This window comes from Sinohyriopsis cumingii, chromosome 14 (assembly GCF_028554795.1).
Source record: "Sinohyriopsis cumingii isolate HCF-2022 chromosome 14, ASM2855479v2, whole genome shotgun sequence".
Lineage (NCBI taxonomy): Eukaryota > Metazoa > Mollusca > Bivalvia > Unionida > Unionidae > Sinohyriopsis > Sinohyriopsis cumingii.
In genome coordinates this window covers 102195395-102217494 of record NC_142974.1, presented here as the reverse complement: position 1 = coordinate 102217494, position 22100 = coordinate 102195395, and the positions used below count along the sequence as shown (strand labels likewise).

At 35.5% G+C, this 22100-nt stretch overlaps 1 protein-coding gene across 1 annotated transcript; it reads left to right on the top strand.

Annotated features, from left to right (window-relative positions):
• The first annotated feature begins 1033 nt into the window (after positions 1 to 1033).
• Positions 1034 to 17934, top strand: LOC149784505 (uncharacterized). The gene is made up of 8 exons (XM_089933280.1): positions 1034 to 1076; positions 5861 to 6078; positions 12062 to 12178; positions 12911 to 12955; positions 14228 to 14341; positions 15239 to 15355; positions 16435 to 16484; positions 17761 to 17934. The coding sequence occupies exons 2-7, from the start codon at positions 6009 to 6011 to the stop codon at positions 16482 to 16484; spliced, it is 513 nt and encodes a 170-aa protein (XP_089789406.1). The 5' UTR covers positions 1034 to 1076; positions 5861 to 6008; the 3' UTR covers positions 17761 to 17934.
• The last annotated feature ends 4166 nt before the right edge of the window (positions 17935 to 22100 follow it).

Here is a 22100-nt window from a genome sequence, read left to right as displayed (position 1 = left end):
CAAGTATCTTGACCTCTAACTGTCCATTACACCTTTATGGACAGCTTTCACTGTAAACATGATAGCAAAATGACTGGCTTATTTTGTCCAAAAAGATGTTTAGATTGAAAAGAGGCGCATGTGACCTGTTATGTTTGTCCCTATATTGTTAATTTTACTTACAACTTATGTATAGTTTTTGACATCATAAGTATTTTGAAACTTCCTTCAAACTGTTTGCAACTAAGATTCATCTATAACGGAAACATATTATCCACTGTTCCTAATAATTCGCTAAACATATGCAAACACCAGATCAGTTTGAAAAGCATACTATCTTTTTGAAGTTTTACCGATTTTTGTTAGACATTTCGAGTATAAGCCGATAAGAGAACAAGAAATAATGAGAAACGATGCAGGAACGACAAATTAAATTTTGGACAACCCTTTTCCGGGCGAAATAACAATTGGATGAGATTGGTCAATGTCTGGAGGAGAAATTACGTGCCTCTGCAGATTTGATTACCAGTTAATGACCAGACGAAAGACACATCAGGAATAAAGGGTAAACGTTACTCATTGAAGGATCCATTATCCAAAGGAAAAGAAAGCTAAAATTTCAAACGCTTCTAAATGCTTAATAGGGGTCCAGTTGATAAATGTAAGAGTCTTGTTAAAGGTTTTTGAGTGATTCACAGCAAAATACATAAAGAAAAATAGCATAGCTGCTGAAGAAACTCGCTGAATGCACCCAACGACAGACGCCATAACATAATAGAAACACTTGTACCTGACAAGATTGAAAAGTATGACGTCATCTAGGGTCACGTGGTAAGTTATCGTCTGCTGTCTAATCAAAAGATGCTGCCAATGTTCAATAGTTGTCTCACTGCATATGAAAGTTAGAAGAAATGTTTAAAGTATTAATAAAGTGTTTATTACAATATTTGACACTGACATAAAATGAAAAAAAAATTTAAAAAATTAATGACTGCTTAAAACCAGTTGTATAAATGAGATAGAACGAGCCAAACCAGGCTAGATTTGTACTGGCGGGACGATATCGAAGAAGACTGGCTTAAAAACTAAACGTTTTGGTAAGCAATTTTATGCATCCTAGTATCATTTTGCATATGTAGAGAATTCTGTTTTGATTGTGGCGGTGTGAGTGGAGGGATAAAGAAGAAATTTTTTGAAGAACATAAATCTTCTTTAGTTTAAATGAATTTCAAATTGGACCTTCAAAGAAATGTAGCGATATGTTTCATTTACCTTTCAAATCTACCAATAAAATAAGGAAAATATGCTTACATAAGTTGGTGGGAATTCTTGAGGAAACTGAAAACTCATATACAAACAGAAAATCAAATAAATTAAATTATCCGGAATTCAATGTTGAACCCACTCTTTGATGAGTTTGTTTCACATATTTTTGGACTATCTATGTAAATAATGAATTACTTATATCACTCGTGCGGAATTAAGCCACTCATCATCATTTGTAGCTCTACTGGTATCTAATTCTACGAAGATCAGATTATTTTGCAATTATTTTACTTACAACATATTTTTGTCCGAACTGACATTGTCTGAGAGACTTATGTGTATGGGACAGATTAAATGTCTGTTTCCAGCAAAACATCAGCACTCGAATTTTAAACTTTTTCATTCGAGGCATGTCAATGCATTTATCTCACTTTATTTACCAGGATATTGACGATTGATTGAGTGTTAAAAATAAGCTCATATGTGCCTATCATCGCAAAGAATCAAGGGTTGTCTCTTAGTCGACCGGTGCTTCCCGTTCGATAAAATGGGACATAATTCCGTGTGCATCTGTCCAGACTGATGCATAATTTTTCTCTAATAGTTAATAGCTGTCCTTACAGTCTCTAGGCTCTTTCGGTCAACATCAATAATTGAATTTTGTCCCCAGTATTTATACACGTTAACTGCAAATTTCGTCAAGACTAATGTCACCAAATTTACAAAATTCTCAGGAACGATACCTCTTCCTCTAACTAGCCCCCTTTCGCACAACAAATATATGTGCAACCCATAGCTATCCTGAAACCTGGGAAAAACACAAAACAGTGAGAGGAATTTCATGTTGTTTACTTGTTTTGACCAAGTGTTGCAATGCTGATGTCACATTCACAATAGCACATTAAATTTTTAATTGCTATACAAAAGCATAGAACTGAAAGTTTATGTAACATTCATTTATAAATCTATCCTTATTCTCCTCAAATCTAAGGCTGTCAATGTAAATTCTTATTTTTAACTAAATTTTCTAGCGAGAAGTAATTTTGAAACAGTAATGTGACACTCGTTAGGCCTTTATTTGCAAATAGATTCGATTACTTCCTACAAATAACGTTCTAAATGTAAAAAATACTGGATATTCGAAAAGCTTGCTTCTACTTCAATGCTTGTTTCATGTGGCTAGATACATTCCACATTTTCTAACAGACATGTAAAATGTATACCTATTACCTGGAATTTCGTGCAATTTTGAGTTGCGCTGATTTTCAGATTTGTAAAGACCAGAAGATACATTAATTCAATCTTTTCTTTCTTTTCTTTTTTGGAAAGTGTTTCGAGTGTTTCTGGTCGTATAAATTGTGTCTGTAGAATTCACAAATTATATGTAAGGATGTATTGCAGTTAGTTCATAATATAGATATTTCATCATTCGTTCGCCTGATAATGCTTAATCATGGTACTCACTTTAGGGTAGACTGATTTAACAATGTTTTAAAGAAAAGTAATGACAGAAAGAAATTTGCTATGGCAAGGGATGATGATGATGATGATGATGATGATGACGAGGACGACAGCGACTATGTTGATAAACAGAATACTCTGAAAGATAAAATGGTGCATGTCTATCATCACCAAAACTAATAACGTCACATGGAATGAACCGAAACAAGGGCACACTCGTCCTCTGGAACAACTATATATCCTGTTTGGTCTTTTTAAAATCTCTTTATAACTTTTGACGAAAATATAATATGATACTTTTCTGAAAAGACTGAAGAAAAAAAAAACTGGTGTAAGTTTATATATTCACACACAAGGATAAAAATGCAAGGGATAACTAACCTTGTTTGCGCACAATTACGTTTTAGTACGACGAGCTTTGACCATATATGAAACCTCCGGATCCTTATTTGCATATGTATGGTTGATCCAGTCCACTTTATGGGCATCAGATGATGAACAGTGTGGTCCTGTGTACCATATCTTCTAATTCCTTGCCAACTCAACAAAATCTAACAGAGCATGCAGTCATATTTAGAACTGGGATCGAGTTGTGGGCGAATTTGGTATACCAATCTATCAAACATTCATGTGGATGCTACTCTCGAACAGACAGACATACAGACGGATGGGCAAGCGTACAGCGATGTACTAAGAAAAACAAGAATTAGAGATGCAGGGAGAAGCAGTGGTAGAAAGCAGCTCCATAATATTCTGTTACAAGTAATTTTGTACTTACATGCTAGTAAATAGTTCATATCTCCTGTTTGGGATAGGTTAAAATAACACATGTTTAAAAATGTTTGCTTATTTGTTTGGGGACTGCTTGATAATAACGTCATGGCCGTTAATCTCGCATGTCTATCATAAGATGTGCCTAAAAATCATGGTGGTCATGTCCGTCCTATTAGTGTAAGATATGTCTAAATATAATGATGATCATGTCCGTCCTATTAGTGTAAGATATGTCTAAACATCATGGTGGTCATGTCCGTCTTATTAGTATAAGATATGTCTAAATATAATGATGGTCATGTCCGTCCTATTAGTGTAAGATATGTCTAAACATCATGGTGGTCATGTCCGTCTTATTAGTATAAGATATGTCTAAATATAATGATGGTCATGTCCGTCTTATTAGCATAAGATATGTCTAAACATCATGGGGGTCATGTCCGTCTTATTAGTATAAGATATGTCTAAACATCATGGGGGTCATGTCCGTCTTATTAGTATAAGATATGTCTAAATATAATGATGGTCATGTCCGTCCTATTAGTGTAAGATATGTCTAAACATCATGGTGGTCATGTCCGTCTTATTAGTATAAGATATGTCTAAATATAATGATGGTCATGTCCGTCTTATTAGTATAAGATATGTCTAAACATCATGGGGGTCATGTCCGTCTTATTAGTATAAGATATGTCTAAACATCATGGGGGTCATGTCCGTCTTATTAGTATAAGATATGTCTAAACATCATGGTGGTCATGTCCGTCCTATTAGTGTAAGATATGTCTAAACATCATGGGGGTCATGTCCGTCTTATTAGTATAAGATATGTCTAAACATCATGGTGGTCATGTCCGTCCTATTAGTGTAAGATATGTCTAAACATCATGGGGGTCATGTCCGTCTTATTAGTATAAGATATGTCTAAACATCATGGTGGTCATGTCCGTCTTATTAGTATAAGATATGTCTAAACATCATGGTGGTCAGGTGGTCACGTCCGTCTTACTATCACAAGAAATGCCAAATCGGTTTTGTCGTTATCGAAAAACTCTCATAAAACAAGATTCATTTTGAAACCTCAATCAATGTTTTTTTTAAAAAAAATAATTTTAAAATAATTTATTATGAGGTTTCTAAATTCTCCGCTGTTCGATATTTTTTGTTTGCAAAATCTACATTCAATACATTACGCATGATTTCCATAAAAATTAAGATAAGAAATGGCAGGTACATTTGATCGCCGATCAAGCAAAGGATAAAGAAAGATTACTTTTTTTTTTTAAAATCCGAAATCAATAGGAATTTTGGTGAATCTATTCGGTATATGATGATCGTGAAAAGAAAACGTTTCGTAAGGGAAACTTTAACATACATGGTATGGCATTGTCTATTTGACAGCTGACTAACAAAACTCATTTGAAAACCATTTTAAAAACGGAAACTCTTTCCATGTTGTGAACAAAGATTAAATGAATGTCAGAAAAAAGTCAGAAATAAAGAGAAATGTTGAAGTATGTCTTACGTATTTTTGATCGTGAAGCATACATTCCAAAATCATGTTTGAATACCCGAACACTGGAATTCATTACGTAAATAGCATGAGGTTGTGTACTTAAAAGTCAAGTTAAAATAATACACACGCCCGTTGTAAAACTAAGCAAACCTGGAAAATATCCCCATGTTGTTAACAACGAACCAAGGAACTTGTCACGTTATTGTCTACAATGATAAAACATAATCCCAACAGAAACAAATGTGACAGTTTCGATTGAAGCCCTTAATAACTTCGTAATATAGTGATGTTAACTTCAGTTTAAGGAAATCGTATACCTCTCAATTAAGTAATTAATTGTATAACTTTCTATCTTACATTGTTTGGTTACGTGGCGACATTAAGGTCTAGATTGTTTTGACTAGTTAAAATTTTCTGTTTAATATATATTCTGAAACTCGATTGTAAGACTGCTGTCACGTGACTGCCTTTGTATAAGTATATTTTGGTTCTGTTTTGGTTTTCAAAAGAGCCAAGACGATTTTGTATGGTGGGACGGCTTTTTTGGAAGGGTGGTGAATTTCTTCAAATTAGCGTGGCGGCCAATAACAAGCAAAAATTCATTATTTCTGGACAATTATGGCTACCCCAATACTCCAGTAACTAATCAATGTGCTTGAAATGTTCCGCATTTCGAAACTAATACGGTAGTGTGCCTACGTGATTTTGTTATCTTGATTTGTTTGTAATTTTGAAATGTTAATCCTTTGTCTTCTTAAAAGAGATATTAATTGATGTATGTTATACGAATCTGTACAAAATTGTTGACAAATATTGTACCTTTTGTTCCCCATGCGCCAAACGATGTAAATTTCTTTATCTCAGACAGGTATTTGCTGGTATCACGAGGTCAGATACATTCCAGTGCGTCTTGGTTTAACAGTCGACACCCGGGAAAATATATAAGGATCTCCGGTCAGAGGAAGGGTTTATTAATCACGTTAACCTCGTAGGAATTAAGAAAATAAACAGAATGGATAGAGGGATACTTGTGTTTCTGTCAGGCGTCTGTGCTCTTACCTTCGGCCAGCAAAGAGGATTGAGTATGTATGGTTTAATTTCCTTCTGGCACAAAATAACATCAGCTGCCAGATTAATTAAAATCCCAAGTTTGTCTTTTTAAAAAAGATAACCTTTGTTTGGCAATTTGTTTTACGTATCTGTCTCTAACGGCACTATCTCTTTATTTGCCATTAGTTATATTTTACATTGAAGGTCTACACTGAATCTCATTTTCATGCCTCGTAAATTTAGACTCAATAGTTAGTTGTCTTTTTTAAATGTAGAATATTAGAATAAGTCTTGTGCCTTTGATGATGTCTGTTGGATGTTGCCAGCTAGAGATGCCTTTTCATTCATGCGCAGTGTTTGAAATGCATATGTCAAAGTCCTATGCAAGGTTCCGTTACCATCTTCTAAACTACAATAAGTAATATAAATATGGTGATTGCGTCAATCCATTTTTGTGAAGTTCTGCAATACTATATCAGATGATATTCCTATTTAAATTAATGGGGCATTTTCGTACGAATGATGCAAGTGATCTTAATAAATATATTTTATATAGCAAAGAAAGTGAAGGTATATTTCTCAATCGTCGATTACAAAACGAAGCATCTTTTTACTTGTGAAATATATGGTTCGAATAATTTAAATAAGCGAAGTACAAACGTAGCTATTAGATTTATAGATACAATTGTTTCCATATTTTTGCTAAGTTAAATAATGGGTGGTAACTTAAATTTCGACTAAAACATGGGGTTACAAGTAAGGTCTAATGCGTTCTACCTCTTAACCGCTGTCTCACAGCTGTTTTGAAAAACACAAAGAGACCACGCAACATTGTCTTCAGCGCTTTCATTTAGCACATACCATGTGCACATAAACTATATTTGTTGTGTTACTGAGGACAGGTGGGACTAGATTTCTAGTCCCAGATGTGGGACTTAAACAACAGCCCCTGTTTACGAATGCCATTTAAAAAGTTTTGAATATTTTGTCATAACGTTTTTGTTTTCTTTGAATATGAAAATCAATTTAATGCCGATAGATAGGTAAAATACTGCTATATAAATAATCTGCAGCCGCACGTGCAACACGCATGATACTTGTAGCTGTATGCGTGTAATGTAACATAGGTAAATGAGAGTTGACGTAACTACGTCGGAAAATGGGAGTAATTTTGTCATTGTCCAGATAATATATTGTTAAATTCGGGCGCTCTTATGGTTTTCAAAATTCGACTTGGATAAAGTGCGTGGATATAATTCCGTGTTAAAATATTTTGAGATGGTTTCATTATTTTAAAGATCGTCGCGAATTTATGGAAGATGACGCACGTTTAGGAAGGACATCGCCTGCGATTGGTGACGGATAGTGGCTGTTATGAAGGGAGTAACCGATGAAGATGCCCACTACACAGTGAAAAATATTTCTATTATCACGAGCATTAATGTGTCAGCTGTTTTTAATATATTTAAGAATTATTTTGAAACTCAGAAAGCTGTGTGTAAGATGGATCCCACATTCATTGACGAGTTATCAAAAACAGGCTAGGGTTGAATAGCCAAAAAAGTTACAAGCCAAATCTGAGACGTTTGAATGAGATTCTCACATGTCATGATAAACTTCAGAAATTCCATTGTTTTGTTGTTGTTGTTTTTTTTTTTTTTTGTTTTTTTTGGGGGGGTGTTGGGGTGTAAACCGATCACGTTTATTTAGGCATATAGGATTGCTAACTACAAGCAAGATTTACTTACCTTTAAAATTGAAGAGCTCTACAGCGTGAAAAACTTTCCAGCCCACGAAATTGAAGATTTTACAACAGAAGTGCTCCAATAAGCATCGGCAATTTACGCTTTGCAAATACACATATTAAACCAATTTTTTAAAAGAACAGTTTCAAAATGACTTCCAAGAGATGTATTATATTTACTTCAGTAATTTATGACAATGAAACAGTAATGGGGCCACATGTTTGGAATTAATTTGTTGCTCTTAAGATGCATACGTGACCTCAGAGTCGATTGGCCAAAGAATAATATAAACAAATTGATAGTCGACCTTGGCGCAGAATGAGGTGATGAAACTCGAGAGAAAATCATATAGTTTGGATAGAGAAAACGAGCAGGGACCACAAACTGCTCGACGTAGTTGGACTGTCAAGAGACGCATTTCTTTTTCAATGCGAAAGGCCCGATCGTCCAGGTACCTGTACCTGACATTGCTACTATCATCGGACATATCTGTGCCTCCAAAGTGTTGACAAAAGTTGTGGAATGCTACCGAACCACCCGTTTACGCACCGCTACCCGAGGTTTCCATTTCCTCCACGACAGCGCGTTGGTGCATACTCTGTCGTCGCGGCAGACTTCGTGAAGGAGCAAAGCTTAAAAACTTTGCTGCACCTCCCTTACAGCCCATATAATTTTTTGTCTGAATCCGGTTATTAAAGATTCACTGAGAGGCAGACTATTGAAAGCATCCATGCGGTTGGAAGAAGAGTCTTTCAGCGTAAACAACATACCAAAACGTGAACACGAAATGGCATTTAATAACTGGACGATTCGACTGATAACGTGTACAGAGAATGCACTGGTGTACTGTTCACTAAAACAGAAACTTTTTAAATACCCCTCGCGCGAGTGGCAGTCGGAAATGACTTCGATGAGTCATTCCTAGTATTTGTTTTATGTGTACCATGTCTATCACAACGTTTGCTATAAGAAATGAATATACTGAACTATACTTGTGCTATTATTTATGGTTGATTACAGAGGTTTCTCTGTAACCCATAGGTAAATCACGCTCAAATGTTTACAAACCCTGACATGGTAATGCGTAGGTGTATGATGGTCGAATGTTTACAAACCAGCCACCAGCACAAGTCCCATTTAACCCATATATGCAAAAGACACACTGTTTCTCATGCCTATACGTTCAAACTAAGTTATCATTGTTTAACCTCGTTTAATGTCTATAGGAATTATATCTTACTTCCTGAGGCAAATTTTATTATAGTCAGTACTTCAAGACAGCATAGACTGGGGAAGTGTTTTTTTTTAGTCAATATACTGTGTGTACCTCTGTAGGTTCTCGTGCATTCATATTTTACAACTATATATATATATCAGACAGAACGGAAAGTGCTATCCCTGGAAAGGAAACCGGAATGACTGAGTAGATACATGATAATTAATTACTAGGTCGTCATGCGAATGTGTCTGCTACACACGAGTGCATACAGCACCGATTTATGTATGCTTAATCGTGGTTGATTATGGGCTCGTGTGTGCAGGCAAGGCGATGGATGTCATTTAGCCGCGGACCTAGGTTCGAATCTCCGTAGAGTACGATTTTAAAATTCTCTAACCTGTTTGATAGTATTATTGATTATATATATATATATATATATATATAAATAGATATATATATATTGGTCCATTTTTGTTTGTTTTTTACCTTTCTGTGTATTATGACGTCATCATTGGCATTCAACAGTCGAAAACCGCTATCTACTCATGCGAATAGTTGATTGGCTCTGTCTTGCTGTTATTATCTATTAAGGCCTTTTACATTGAAAATAATCCTTTTATCATGTAATTTAGGTTTTAGAACTAGTATTTACTAGTAACATAACATGGTGAAATTTATTCCTACGATTTTCCGACTCTAATTTTGAGAAATCATCGATTACAGAATTTGAGAATTTTAAGGCCAGTCAAAGGTTGTCACATAAGTTAACCAAATGTTTTCAACTACAGAAACAGGTGTCGTGCGGGTCTTGCTGGTATGTTAAAAATAAGGATTCTATTACACGTTTCACAAATCTGGACTAAAAACATAAATGTTACCAAAATTGCTTAAAATACAATTTCTCCTACTATAGGAGTTCTCCTGCACACGACATTATTGAAAAATATTTTGAATTTGTGGAACTGATTGCATTGTGTCAGAAATGTATAACATTCAAATGTAAGTAACTATTTTCAAATTTAAGTTACCTACTCGTTCTAAAAGATTGCTTGCTTAAAATAACCCTGAAACATATAACAAAGACAAAAATGACATATTTAATTCTTAGAATTTTTTGTGGTTTATGTCCACGCGAGTAATACTAAGAATGATTAAGAACAAATGAAATTAAATTGCAGATTCTATGAAAAACATGTCGATATTAACAAATTTTCATCCGTCTCTTTGGTGAGATATAAGAGATCGTTAATATACACTGGTAATTATTTTGGGACACAAAATAAATATTTGTCTTGGCAGATAGCTTCTCTTTTATTTTGGATATATAAATAATAATTAAAACAAAACTAAATGCAACATTCATTTCTACCAATGTGAGCAGATATAAATCGATGGTCTTCAACAAACAAGACAAATAGCGGGAAGAGACAAAAAATATTCAATAAAAGCTCGCAAGATAGAAAAGCAAAAACTTTGCCCGTCTGTAAGGAGAATGTCCATTCGAATTGTTGTGACCAAATCACATTCATCGTGTTACTTTTTATTGCATATTTCTTCTTAGGGTCCGAATGTTTAATTTTCGGAGTGGGGATGGGGCTGGAAAGTTTTTTTAAACAATTTGCTGCCCCTAGAAAAATGAAAATTATTCTTGCTCTAATTAGATCCGACATATTAAATGACAAAATAAATTATGTTGAGGAATCAAAAATATACTGGTTCAGAGGAAAATCAGAGCCAAACTCCCCTTCACTTTGCGAAAATTAAATGATGATTGGTTTTAAAGAAGATTCATTGTCACGTTAGTCCGATACACGTGTTTCTTTGAAGTGCACCCAAATAAATAGAAGGGTTTTCAGAACTAGACCTTGACCCAGATACTCGTCCTTTGTCGGTCTAATGACTAATTGGCTGGTCCTGATTTGGATGGTCGAAGAATGTTATCAGCCTCGTGGCAAATGCAATCATGTTCCAAATAATTTGAATCTGGAAATAATTTATCAGATTGTTAGAAGTAAACACGTGTCAAATGAAGGGTAATTCTTTACAGATGTCAGGGTATTTAAGAGTGACATATTCTACTGAAATGAAATATAGTCTAACTTGCAAGTCTGTGGCGAGTCCATTGAGATTAACATTCAAAAGCGACTGTAAACTGGCTGCCAGCTTTGTCACATTCTGGCTAAATCACTCCATTTTTAAATTTAAAAAAAAATTCTCCTTGGAATATTTTCTCATCAGCCTATAGAAAGATTTGGAAATGTGTAAAATATATAAAAATATAATATAGAGGGAAATATACGATTATACCTGCCCAGAAATATCAAAGGGTTTGTTGCAATAGATAAAAATAGTTAGAAATAATGAGAGAAAAAAAATAATCCAACGTATTCACGACGCATTTGTTGTTTACATGGGACACCTTGTTGCTGTCACCATACACCGATGCTTAAGGCTATTTTTAAAAATATCGATAGTTTCAATGTCTTATTTACGATAGTGGTTTTCATGAAGGGACCAACAGCTAAAGTAATAACAGTAGTTGTGTTGTAATTGTAGTTACTGTCGTTCGTTTTGTTACCGTTGTTGCTGTAATAGTAGATAGAGAGATGGTCCGAAGTGGTGGTGGTGATGGTGGTAGCGATAACCTGCTAAATTTTGCGAGTCGAAATTCAACTTATTTTCCCTTGAAGATTAAAAAAGTGTCAGACAGGTAATATCATACTCAAGAGCTCTGAAATCTGATACTTAAAAAATAGAAATGTCCGATTTAATTGCAAAGCAAAATGTTTCGTCTGCGTTCTAGATACCGCTCACACATTGCTAGAAGGTCTGGTTTACAGTTCTTGTTATGATGTTGTTCAATCGTATAATTTTACAGTGAAATCGGAGAGGCTGGTGTGTTTATAATAAGGTTATACTATATACAAATGTATTACTCATTGGTCTGTGTTGTTGTTCGTGTAAATAAAACTATTTGTTGTTGATGTGTTTACAAAACAAACTGATTTAATTGAATGAATTCCATTGAATAAAACTTATTTGCTTTTTTAGATCCATGTCAAGATAGTATTAATAACTGCAAGGATTATGGGAAATCTGTTTGTGACGATCCGCAGTACTATACATGGGCAACACACAATTGCCCAAAATATTGCGAATTCTGCACAGGTATGTTGATATGCCTATCCATTCATGTGTACGTGTATGTTTAATAATCAACATTACTATCTCTGTCGGTCTGTCTGTCTGTCTGTCTCTCTCTCTCTCTCTCTCTCTGTCTCTCTCTCTCTAGTCTTTATTCTAATAAATAAGTCAATAAATTAATCGTTTTACGATCAGATTGAATCTTAATGGTATACAATACGGATTTCTTGCAAATGAGAATTGTTTTAAATAAATAAATACATAAATAAATAAATAAATAAATAAATAAATTCCGTCAATTGAGAAGATCTTCGCCCGGATCATCCACTGCAAACTGGTGTACTCTTAAATCGTTGTCGAACGTCACGACTTGTAACACTTCTTAGATTGGGTATTATTCGCAAGACCTGATATATAAAGACAAGTATCTCACAACGTCGACCAAACACTACATTATATTCTACACGTTATTTTGGTTCATCATCCTAGAAACTTGATAACCGTCATCGTGATTTCCAAAAGGTTTGAACAGCGTGCAGATACTTCTTACAGCGATTAATTTTATGCGTATCCCAAACCCTTCTGGTTTTCACACGCAAGATAAACATGGTGGAAAAGAAAGAAAATCAAAACAGAGTACTTAGGCTTCGTGTTAGCTTTACAAGAAATTCGATGATTTTCTACAACAGCCATATTTTACTCTTTCTCACATACTGTAGAAAACTGGGATAATTCTAAGCATTTTTCTTTATTCAGGTTTACAGTCTGGAGTGGGCAAAATAATGGATGGCTCAGCGACAGGTACTTACCATCAGTGATTTATGAAAGAGACCATATTTCTCCAGAGCTGCTTATTATCAATTTGAATTTCTGTTTGTTTTGTTTGTGTGGGGGATGGGGTGAGGGTGGGGGTTATTATGGGGGGGGGGCGGGTGCTAAACAAATTGAAATTGGCTGAGGCTATAGATATTAGGATCATCTGAACACATCAAGAGGAAGGGCGTTCATGGATCGTTTTTGTCCCGGAAGTTAAACTGCACATGTCAACCCGCGTGATAAAACCGATTTGCGTAGACTTTAGTCGCGTCAAAATCGCGGAGTCGTGTAACTGTCGTTCTTAAATAAATAAGACCCCCTCCCCTCCCCTTTTTGAGAGAAAGAAGTACAAAATGTTTTGAGAAAAAAAAATTCATAAGACATTTGGTTTGCTTTAACGATATAATTTGATCATCGGACAATGTCTACTTCTGGAAGCTAAACTGCGCATGTCTGGTGGAGTCGTATGATCGAAGTGGTATATGTGGTCTTTAGAAGATTCAGGTTGACAGATTTGTGTCAAATGTTTGAGAAAATAAAGTACTTTCTCTTTTCTTAAGACCATAGTCTAGTCTTGGAAGTTAAACTGCGTATGTCCGGTGTACACGTGCTCAAACCGATATATGTTGTCTGTAGTCGCTTCAAAGCTGTGTCAATTTCGTTTAAAAACTAATCTTTATTTCTTTCAAGAGGAAATGCATTACAAAATTTTGAAACAAAATTAATTCACATAACAAGAGGTCTGCACTAACGTTTACAATTTTGATTGTCAGAATTATTTGTTCCGCGGAAACATAATACTGTGCAAACTTCCTGTATAAGACAGAAAAATTGGAATTTATTTCATGCGAAATAAATGTTCATATAGTCCCGAGAACGTTCAGTAGAAAAAGTACAATGTTTTCTTAAATTTCCTTTTGTTTTATAATATCTGGTTTTAATTTAAATAGTGAAAGAATAGCAAAATACACTTTTCTGCTATGCGCCACAGGAAAAGAACAAAGGAAAGTGGAGGGGAGTACGTGATGGGGGGGGGGGAGGATGTTTTAATGAAAAGGCATATAACAACAAAATCGACTGAATATTGTAACATAAATTGAACCTTGATAATTTTATTCTCAGGCTTATTTAAATATGATTCGACTATGCTCAGTATTTATTGACCTCCTCGTCCCTGAATTATATTTTTATCGGATTGACTTCTTACGTCGAATGTAGTTAAATTGTTATCCTCATATTAAATGCTTTATTCCGCAGCCACCTGCACGGATGCAATCAACAACTGTCAAGAATACGGAACAAAAATATGTGATAACATCATCTTTTACAGCTGGGTTGAGGACAATTGCCGTCAGTACTGCAACAGATGTAGTAAGCTGTTTGACCTTTCAACTTTGTCTTGTATCTCAGACTCGAAATCGTTGCATACGCACTTTTAATCACTACAATACAAAGGTTTCAGTCTCAATATGTCTACTTCTTACAAGTGCCAGCATCGTGACTTAAGCAGTTTGGTTTGCTGCTGTTTCAGTGTAACACTATAAGCACAATACAAATCGATACCAGGGGGTCAATGAGACGGGGGTAATGGGAAGAGTTAATTTAAAAAGATAGAAACAAAGCTAAAAGTACTGAAAAATAAGCTTTGATGCGTGAAGATTGATTTTTGACATATTGCGTGTGGTGTCTCAAGCATTGACCATTCTACCTATATCCGTGTATTCCGTTATATACAATAAATCAGTAAATTTCATCCAAGAATCTAAATTATACTTTTCCCAGATAAAACGCCACGTGATATATCACAATTTGGCATTGATCCGGACATTTTCGCCCTTGATTGGCCATATCGGTATTAATGACTAAGTATTATTAATTTGAATAAATGCAGCAATTTATTAACTTTGACAACAGTAAACATGTTTGTATTTAGATGCAAGGCGATAAGAGCATTCTGCAAGCTGTATGGTTAATTACAAGAGACGTTTGGTTCATTATATTTTGATAAATATGATCTAATTACTGAAAGAATGCCTTTGTATACTCATGTGATTAATTTATGTTCATCCTTAAGAACCGTTTCGTTATACTTGTATAGATGCATATCATTTTGGTCTCACCTGATGCAGCAGCGCCGTATTATAAGTTTAACCGCCTTACCAACTCTAGAAAACCTAATTCGTCATTAGGAGGGAAAAAAAATGCAGAACCAAAAAGCCAACGTTTACCGTGAATTTTTAAAGCATATTTATACGCTTGTTTTTTCAGCCCAGACTTGTGAGGACACGTTGCCAAACTGTGACGCATATGGAGCCGACCTGTGTACGAACTTCCAGTATAATAACTGGGTAGAACTCCACTGTCGGAAATATTGTGGACGATGTCGTGAGTTATCCCTCTTTTCTCTTTTACGTAAAATCGTAAGACGCAGTGTATTTGACTATAATCTAAAACTCCACCCTTCATGAAAGAATCCTCTGATACTAAAATCCAGCGAGACCTTCAGAAGTGCGCATGGCCCCTTTCAGAAGATAATGTACATAAAAATAATTAATATAGTTAATAAAATTACATAAGCTGCGTGATAAATTAATGAAGTTACGGATCATATCTTCTAAATAAGTTTCTTTAATGGCTGTATGCTTCAAAACTGGTGATTCATTTAAAACTGCATTAATTTTGCACTATACGTTTTTCAAGAATTTAAAATTTTTGATGTATGTAGCAAACAGGTTCGCAATTTAGTATAACCGGTATTTAAGGAGGGATTAAGCGCGATTTAAGTCTGTCAACACTTGCTAGAATTATCTTATATATAAGCACCCAGATATGTCTTTCTTTATTTCTGTGTTCTGGTTGGCAAACAAGAGGTTACAAGTTCGAAATTCGCTGCGGCATCCCAAATGTTTAAAAACTTTATATATGTTTTAATGTCCATACTTTCCTCGAAACTATCATCCGAATTGTATTTATTTTTGTTTAACATTTTTATTTTTATTTCCGTCCTAGACCGGGCAATTAAACTAGTCTTATACATAAAAACCCATTTTTGTCTTTCTTTCTTTCGTTCTTTCGTTTTTTCTTTCTTTCTTTCTTTCTTTCTTTCTTTCTTTCTTTCTTTCTGTGTATTCCGGCTGCTAAACAAAAGATCGCGAGTTCGCAACTCGCGGTGGCATCCCAAAGTTTTATAAACTTTTGTATCTTTATGTTAAAAATTTCTTTTAAACTCATCCGAATTTTATTTTTTTATCTTTAAAAAAAAATACCCGTTCTAGCACGGGCAATTAACCTATTATACAATAATCTGTTTCTGCCCCACAGGCCACTCACTTGTGTAGGCCTCTCCACTACCACACATGCCATAATATTTCTGGATCCGCCAGTGATATGAGAGAACCTAATAAAGTAATCATGTCCATTGTTCCTCGTTTTAATAAATTTATTTATTTATTTATTTATTTCAGATGGAACAGAAAGTCACACAACCAGTGCTCCAGTGTGGCAGATCTCTTAGGTTAATCTCTCTCTCTCTCTTATCACACACACACACACACGCACACACAAAGAAAATGTAATACATTGCTTTTTTAATCATTCTGCCTCTGCCCCTGTTTTCGATGATTTTTTTATGTGTCATTGACATTGCTTCGAATAATTGTTAAGGTAACAGTGACGGGATATTGTTATTATTATTATCACTATTATTATTATTATTGCAGTTGTTGTTGCTGCTGCTGTTCTAATTTCTGTTACCATGGTAACGATTTCCTTGTTGGTTTGGACTAAGGGCAAATTATGTAAACTTATTTTTTTTATTAATGACTCATAGAAAGCTGAAAAAAGAAAAAAGTTATTAGTAGCAGTTTAAAACATGTCCATCCCTTCACATACACTATATCTACAATTGTTACTTAGACTATATCTACACCTATTACTTAAACTATATCTACAATTGATTCATACACAATTTCTACAATTGTTACGTACACTATATTTACGACTGTTACATACGCTATATTTACAGTTATTATCTATACCATATTTACAATATTTACCTGCACGATATTTTGTTTTAAAAAGTTTTACATACACTATGTTTACCATTGTTACATACACCATATTTACAATTGATACATACACTTTTTATCAATTGTTACTTACTCTATATTTACAACTATTACTTACGCTATGTTTACAATTGTTATCTATACCATATTTACAATTTCTTACATGCACTCAGTGGCGTCACTAGGGTTGATGTAACTCATGGTGTCACCCCCATGGACCCCTTCCTGCACAAAAAATCAAAATTTTTATAGAGTCATTTTGGTGTCACCCCTCTGATGGTGTCACCCGGTGCGATCCGCACTCCCGCATCTCCTAGTGACGCCACTGCATGCACTTTATTTACGGTAGTTACATACACTATATTTACAATTGTTCCTTACACTATATTTGCAATTGTTACCCACACTATATTTACAATGTTACCTACACTATATTTACAATTTTTACCTGCGCTATATTTATCATCACTATAGTTACAGCAGTTATATACATTATATTTACAGTTGTTACGTACACTATATTTACTATTGTTACCTTAACTAGATTTACTATTGTTAGCCACATTATATTTACTATTGTTACCTTCACTATATTTACTATTGTTAGCCACACTGTATTTACAGTTGTTACATACACTTTGTTCACAATTGTTAAAATTCTAGATTTACAATTGTTCAAGTAGCGTGACCTTGAATAACCTTTCGAGTTTCTAAATATTTCAGGGTCAGAACTTGTCACATGACGTGGTGAAACGGAGAGTAACCTGTTCCACTGAAGCCATTTTCAGACGCAGAGAGCTGCAGAGCATTCAAAGTTGACTCAAGTTGTACTCATAAAAACAGTACATCTATTCATACTTATTTCATGATATAAATGGAGGATTCATTAAAATTCAAATAAAGGGATTCATTAAAATTCAAATAAAGTATAAATGAAATCGCACGCTTTATTATATTAATTCTAATCTTTGACAGGAAATCACTCATTTGCACAATTAGTTAATTTGCATCTAAAATGCATGCATTCTGCTATAGAAACAAAGGATAAACAAAACACTCGCGAGACGAAAGGTGAAATGATTCGCATTTTCGCACCAAAGACCAGTACTGATTACAGATAATTGCCCTCTCAGATCGTGACATTTTGAAGATAAGGCCATAGTGTGCCATATGTCACTTTTGTGTTTTTGTTGTCACTGAAGTACATTTCAAGTAGATGGTTCTTAAGTCAAACAAAGTAATAAACTACTATCACGTGACGCGATATTTAAATTGTACATGCATTGCAGACGTCAACAAAACGACCTACGGATTACAGTTTTGTTGACTATGTAGACATGACAAATGTGCATACTTCGGTGCCATATTGTAGGAACATGTTATTATGACAACACATAACCGTTCCGGTGGCCGAGTGGCTAGAGCGTCCGCCTCGGATACGGGAAGTCGTGGGTTCGATCCCAGGCCGAGTCATACCAAAGACTTACAAAAATGGTACTAACAGCTGCCTCGCTTGGTGCTCAGCATTAAGAAGTTATTGTTAGGACTGGTCGGACTGGTATCAGGAAAATGTGACTGGGTGGGACATCATGCTACATCACTATAAACTGTCACTCTGCAGACATCGTAGCGATATGACTGAACAATTATTAAAGCTGCGTTAAAAATCCAAATCACACACACACACACACACACACACACACACACACACACACATACACACACACACACACATACCAATTTGTTATCATATCTAAATACTCATGTTTTGATGACGTAAATTACGTACTTTTGATGACAAATGCAATACACATAAATTGTTAGACCGATAGTGGCCTAATACTTCCATTCAAGTCTATATTATTTCTATAATCCTTGGTCAGCTTATTATGTATGTATGTAATTATGTATACATGTAGGTAGGTAGGTATGGGCTTGAACGTCATGCTAGCGCAATAATTGGTATATCTAGGTCAATATTAAGAAACGTACAAATCGGTAATTCTTCAAAGACCCACAATTAAAAATAGATGATTCATTTGTTTGCAGTATGAAATACCACATAAAATGAAAGGGTGCTTGTTTTAATGTAATTTTTGTTGTTGTTGTTGCGCATTGTACCAGTATAGTGAGTGGTGTCGTTGTATATTTCAGACTTCCCCTACAAATGCTGCCAAAGCAAAAAAGCGTTAGTTACTGCACATTAGTTACTGCGATAGTATAGGCTTGGGGTTGGCCAAACACATTAGTTACTGTACGATAATATAGGCATGGGGTTGGCCAAACACATCAGTATAGTATAGGCGTGGGGCTGGCCAAACAGCAGCAGGGGGGGCGAATCGGACATTTTGTCCAATCGTTATTTTGCTTAATTATTACTTTCTGCACTCAACGATCTAGTGTCGTCAGCGCCTGGTAAAAAAAAAAACGACGACGTCGTTGGGGGGTCGTCGCGTCGTCATTTGGTTTAATTAACACCTTCTGCGCGCCGATCCCCAGCGTCGTCAGCGTCCGGTAAGCACATCGACGACCGCGTCGATGTCATCGCCCCCTCTGCTGCTATGATCTTACAAACAGAGTGATCACTAACTCCTCCTCCTGTAGATCAATTAGGTTATTTGACTGATCGGTAATTCTAAAATTAATTCTCGTTAAAAACCGATTATGGCATCTCATATAGACCGGATTAATCGGACTCTCAACGATTAAAAATCCGGGAGGGGCTGTTGGTGAAAACGAATAAAGGATATACCCCTGTTGAGCTTGATTTGATTGCTTGGTATTTACCTGGTAACTCCCTTCGATAACATCACACACTAGATTAATCGCTATCACCGATGCGATATTTACGTTGTACGGGGCGATATGCCTACCACCATCTCCGTTATCGTGTTTGAGGATATAAGTTGATGGACCGAGAAAATCATTAAGAGATTTTCTTAGTTCTGGTGCGTTGTATCCTGAAAACTTTAAATCGGGTAAATCGGCTTCTGTGATATTATACTCGGTTAGGAGTTTTTGTTTATTACCATCGCTGTTATCGGATATTGTTTTAACGATTCGTTCATTGATATATTCCATGTCTGATATAAGTTGATTTAACACCTCAACGTGTTTTCGTGCTTTTGTTTGCCGTAGCTGTTCTAGTTGTGAATGGTAAATATAATTAATCTCGGCAAACGCATTAGTGATATCATCTAAATTAACTGTTAATACGACGATCGATTCAGGGGTTTTGTCATACTGAAAATACCATTGCATGGTATTCCTGTCTTGAAATATAAACCTGCTGGGTAATGACGTGTTTTTCATAATAGACAAATTATCTCGATACCCGGGATTAATCTCATGATACGATTGCACATTTGTGTGCAAATCCGCGGGTGGATTCTTAGGCCAACCTAGTATGGTTCTTATTGAACTGTTATAAATATCAACCATATACCCCGGTGTGTTTATTTCAATCGTTGACGATAACGTCGGTTCATAAACCGTAATAGCGATTTTTGATTCTTTTCCTGTGATCGATTTTATCCTGCGTTGAAATTCTTTATTGATTTGTTCTATTTGGTATGACCCAGTTGGTATTGTAACCTCATTCCAGTCTGGGGTCCCATCGGGCTTATTTGTCCATGCAAAAACCAGCGAGTTATTAGGTTGTTGTCCGTTAAATGCGTCCGCCCGGATATTAGGCCAACTGTGATATACTCGCAATTTTGCCAGCGCTATTTCCTTCACTGGAACCGGCGATGGGAAGTTCACACTGAATTCGGGTTTCGTTGATGTTATCGATATCATACTTGTTTGTACCGGAGTGGTGTTCTCCGCGATCCGCTGAAGTAATTGAGACCCTTCGGGGTTCAGCGACATTATTATTATTCGTTGTTTTTAGTGTCTAATTTTAACAACCAGGTGGTTTCGGCTTCCAGTTGAAAATCCTCGATTTTTGACATCGCGGAGCTATATAACTGGACCATCGTGGAGAATTCAACATCGGATACGAACAAATTATCAATCGATAACGAGATCAACCCGGATAATTTCGAGTATGCGTCGGATACTATTTGATGTTTTACTGTATACTCGTTGAGTTTTTTCTGAAAACACGATGATATCTTCCTAGTGATTGCGTTGGCAACTCCAGCAACTGTTGTCATTGCGGAGACAGCGATTGGAACAGCGATCGGGGTTATCGTGGTCACCGTGGATAAAATAACACCGGCGCCAGCTACTATACCCGACACCGAGTACACGACCGCGTCGATGGCGGTTATTTTACGACGGTATTTTTTTATTTTTGCACGGTATTGTTCGGAAAGCGTTTTCAAATTCGCGGAAAATTCTTTTGCGGTATCGAATCGATATTGATGTGACGTCGGTGATACCTCTGATTCAATTTCCTTGGTGGTCATTTTTATTTTAAAAGAGCTAGTGTTTTTAATTACTTAGATTCGCTACAAATTCCACATACCATGTGATGTCTGCCCTAAATATACTGCTATCAACGGTCTTAATCACAAACCGTTCAGTTGCGTCCTTGTCTATAATTGTTGATATTGTATTGTTAAACCCGGATGAACTCGACGATGATATACTAAACTGCATCGCCGAAATCAATGTCAATCGATAAATACCCTTAACAGTTGCGGTGATATCTACTGTATTCTGTGTAGAAGTCCAATCGAATGATCCATGCTGAATTGTGTATACTGTGTTGATGATATTCTCATGAGGGATTTTTATTTTTTCGTGTTGATCTGTTTTCAATAGTGATTGTCTAAACGCTTCAACAATAATTTTGATTGTTTCTATTTCCTGTCTATACGCAGTGATATCATTTATAGTTATTGTGATTTCATCCGGTTTGATATTTTTTTTACCAAAGAATTTATCAACGGCGCTATCAATCTTGTTAACATTTTTTCGTAACGAGGATAAATTAGCCGACATCGCCGTAAACTCCAAAATAGCATCTTTTATTGTTTTAAGATTTGGTTCGGCTATCGTCGTGGTTCCAAAAAAACTATTGATAATGAATTTCATACCGGCGACAGATACTTGTA

Excerpts from the sequence above, each read along its gene's own strand:
- LOC149784505 (XM_089933280.1), top strand. The coding sequence starts at position 6,009 with ATGGATAGAGGGATACTTGTGTTTCTGTCAGGCGTCTGTGCTCTTACC. Across the intron at positions 6,079-12,061 it reads CGGCCAGCAAAGAGGATTGA|ATCCATGTCAAGATAGTATT; the intron begins GTATGTATGGTT and ends TTGCTTTTTTAG. Across the intron at positions 12,956-14,227 it reads AATGGATGGCTCAGCGACAG|CCACCTGCACGGATGCAATC; the intron begins GTACTTACCATC and ends TTTATTCCGCAG.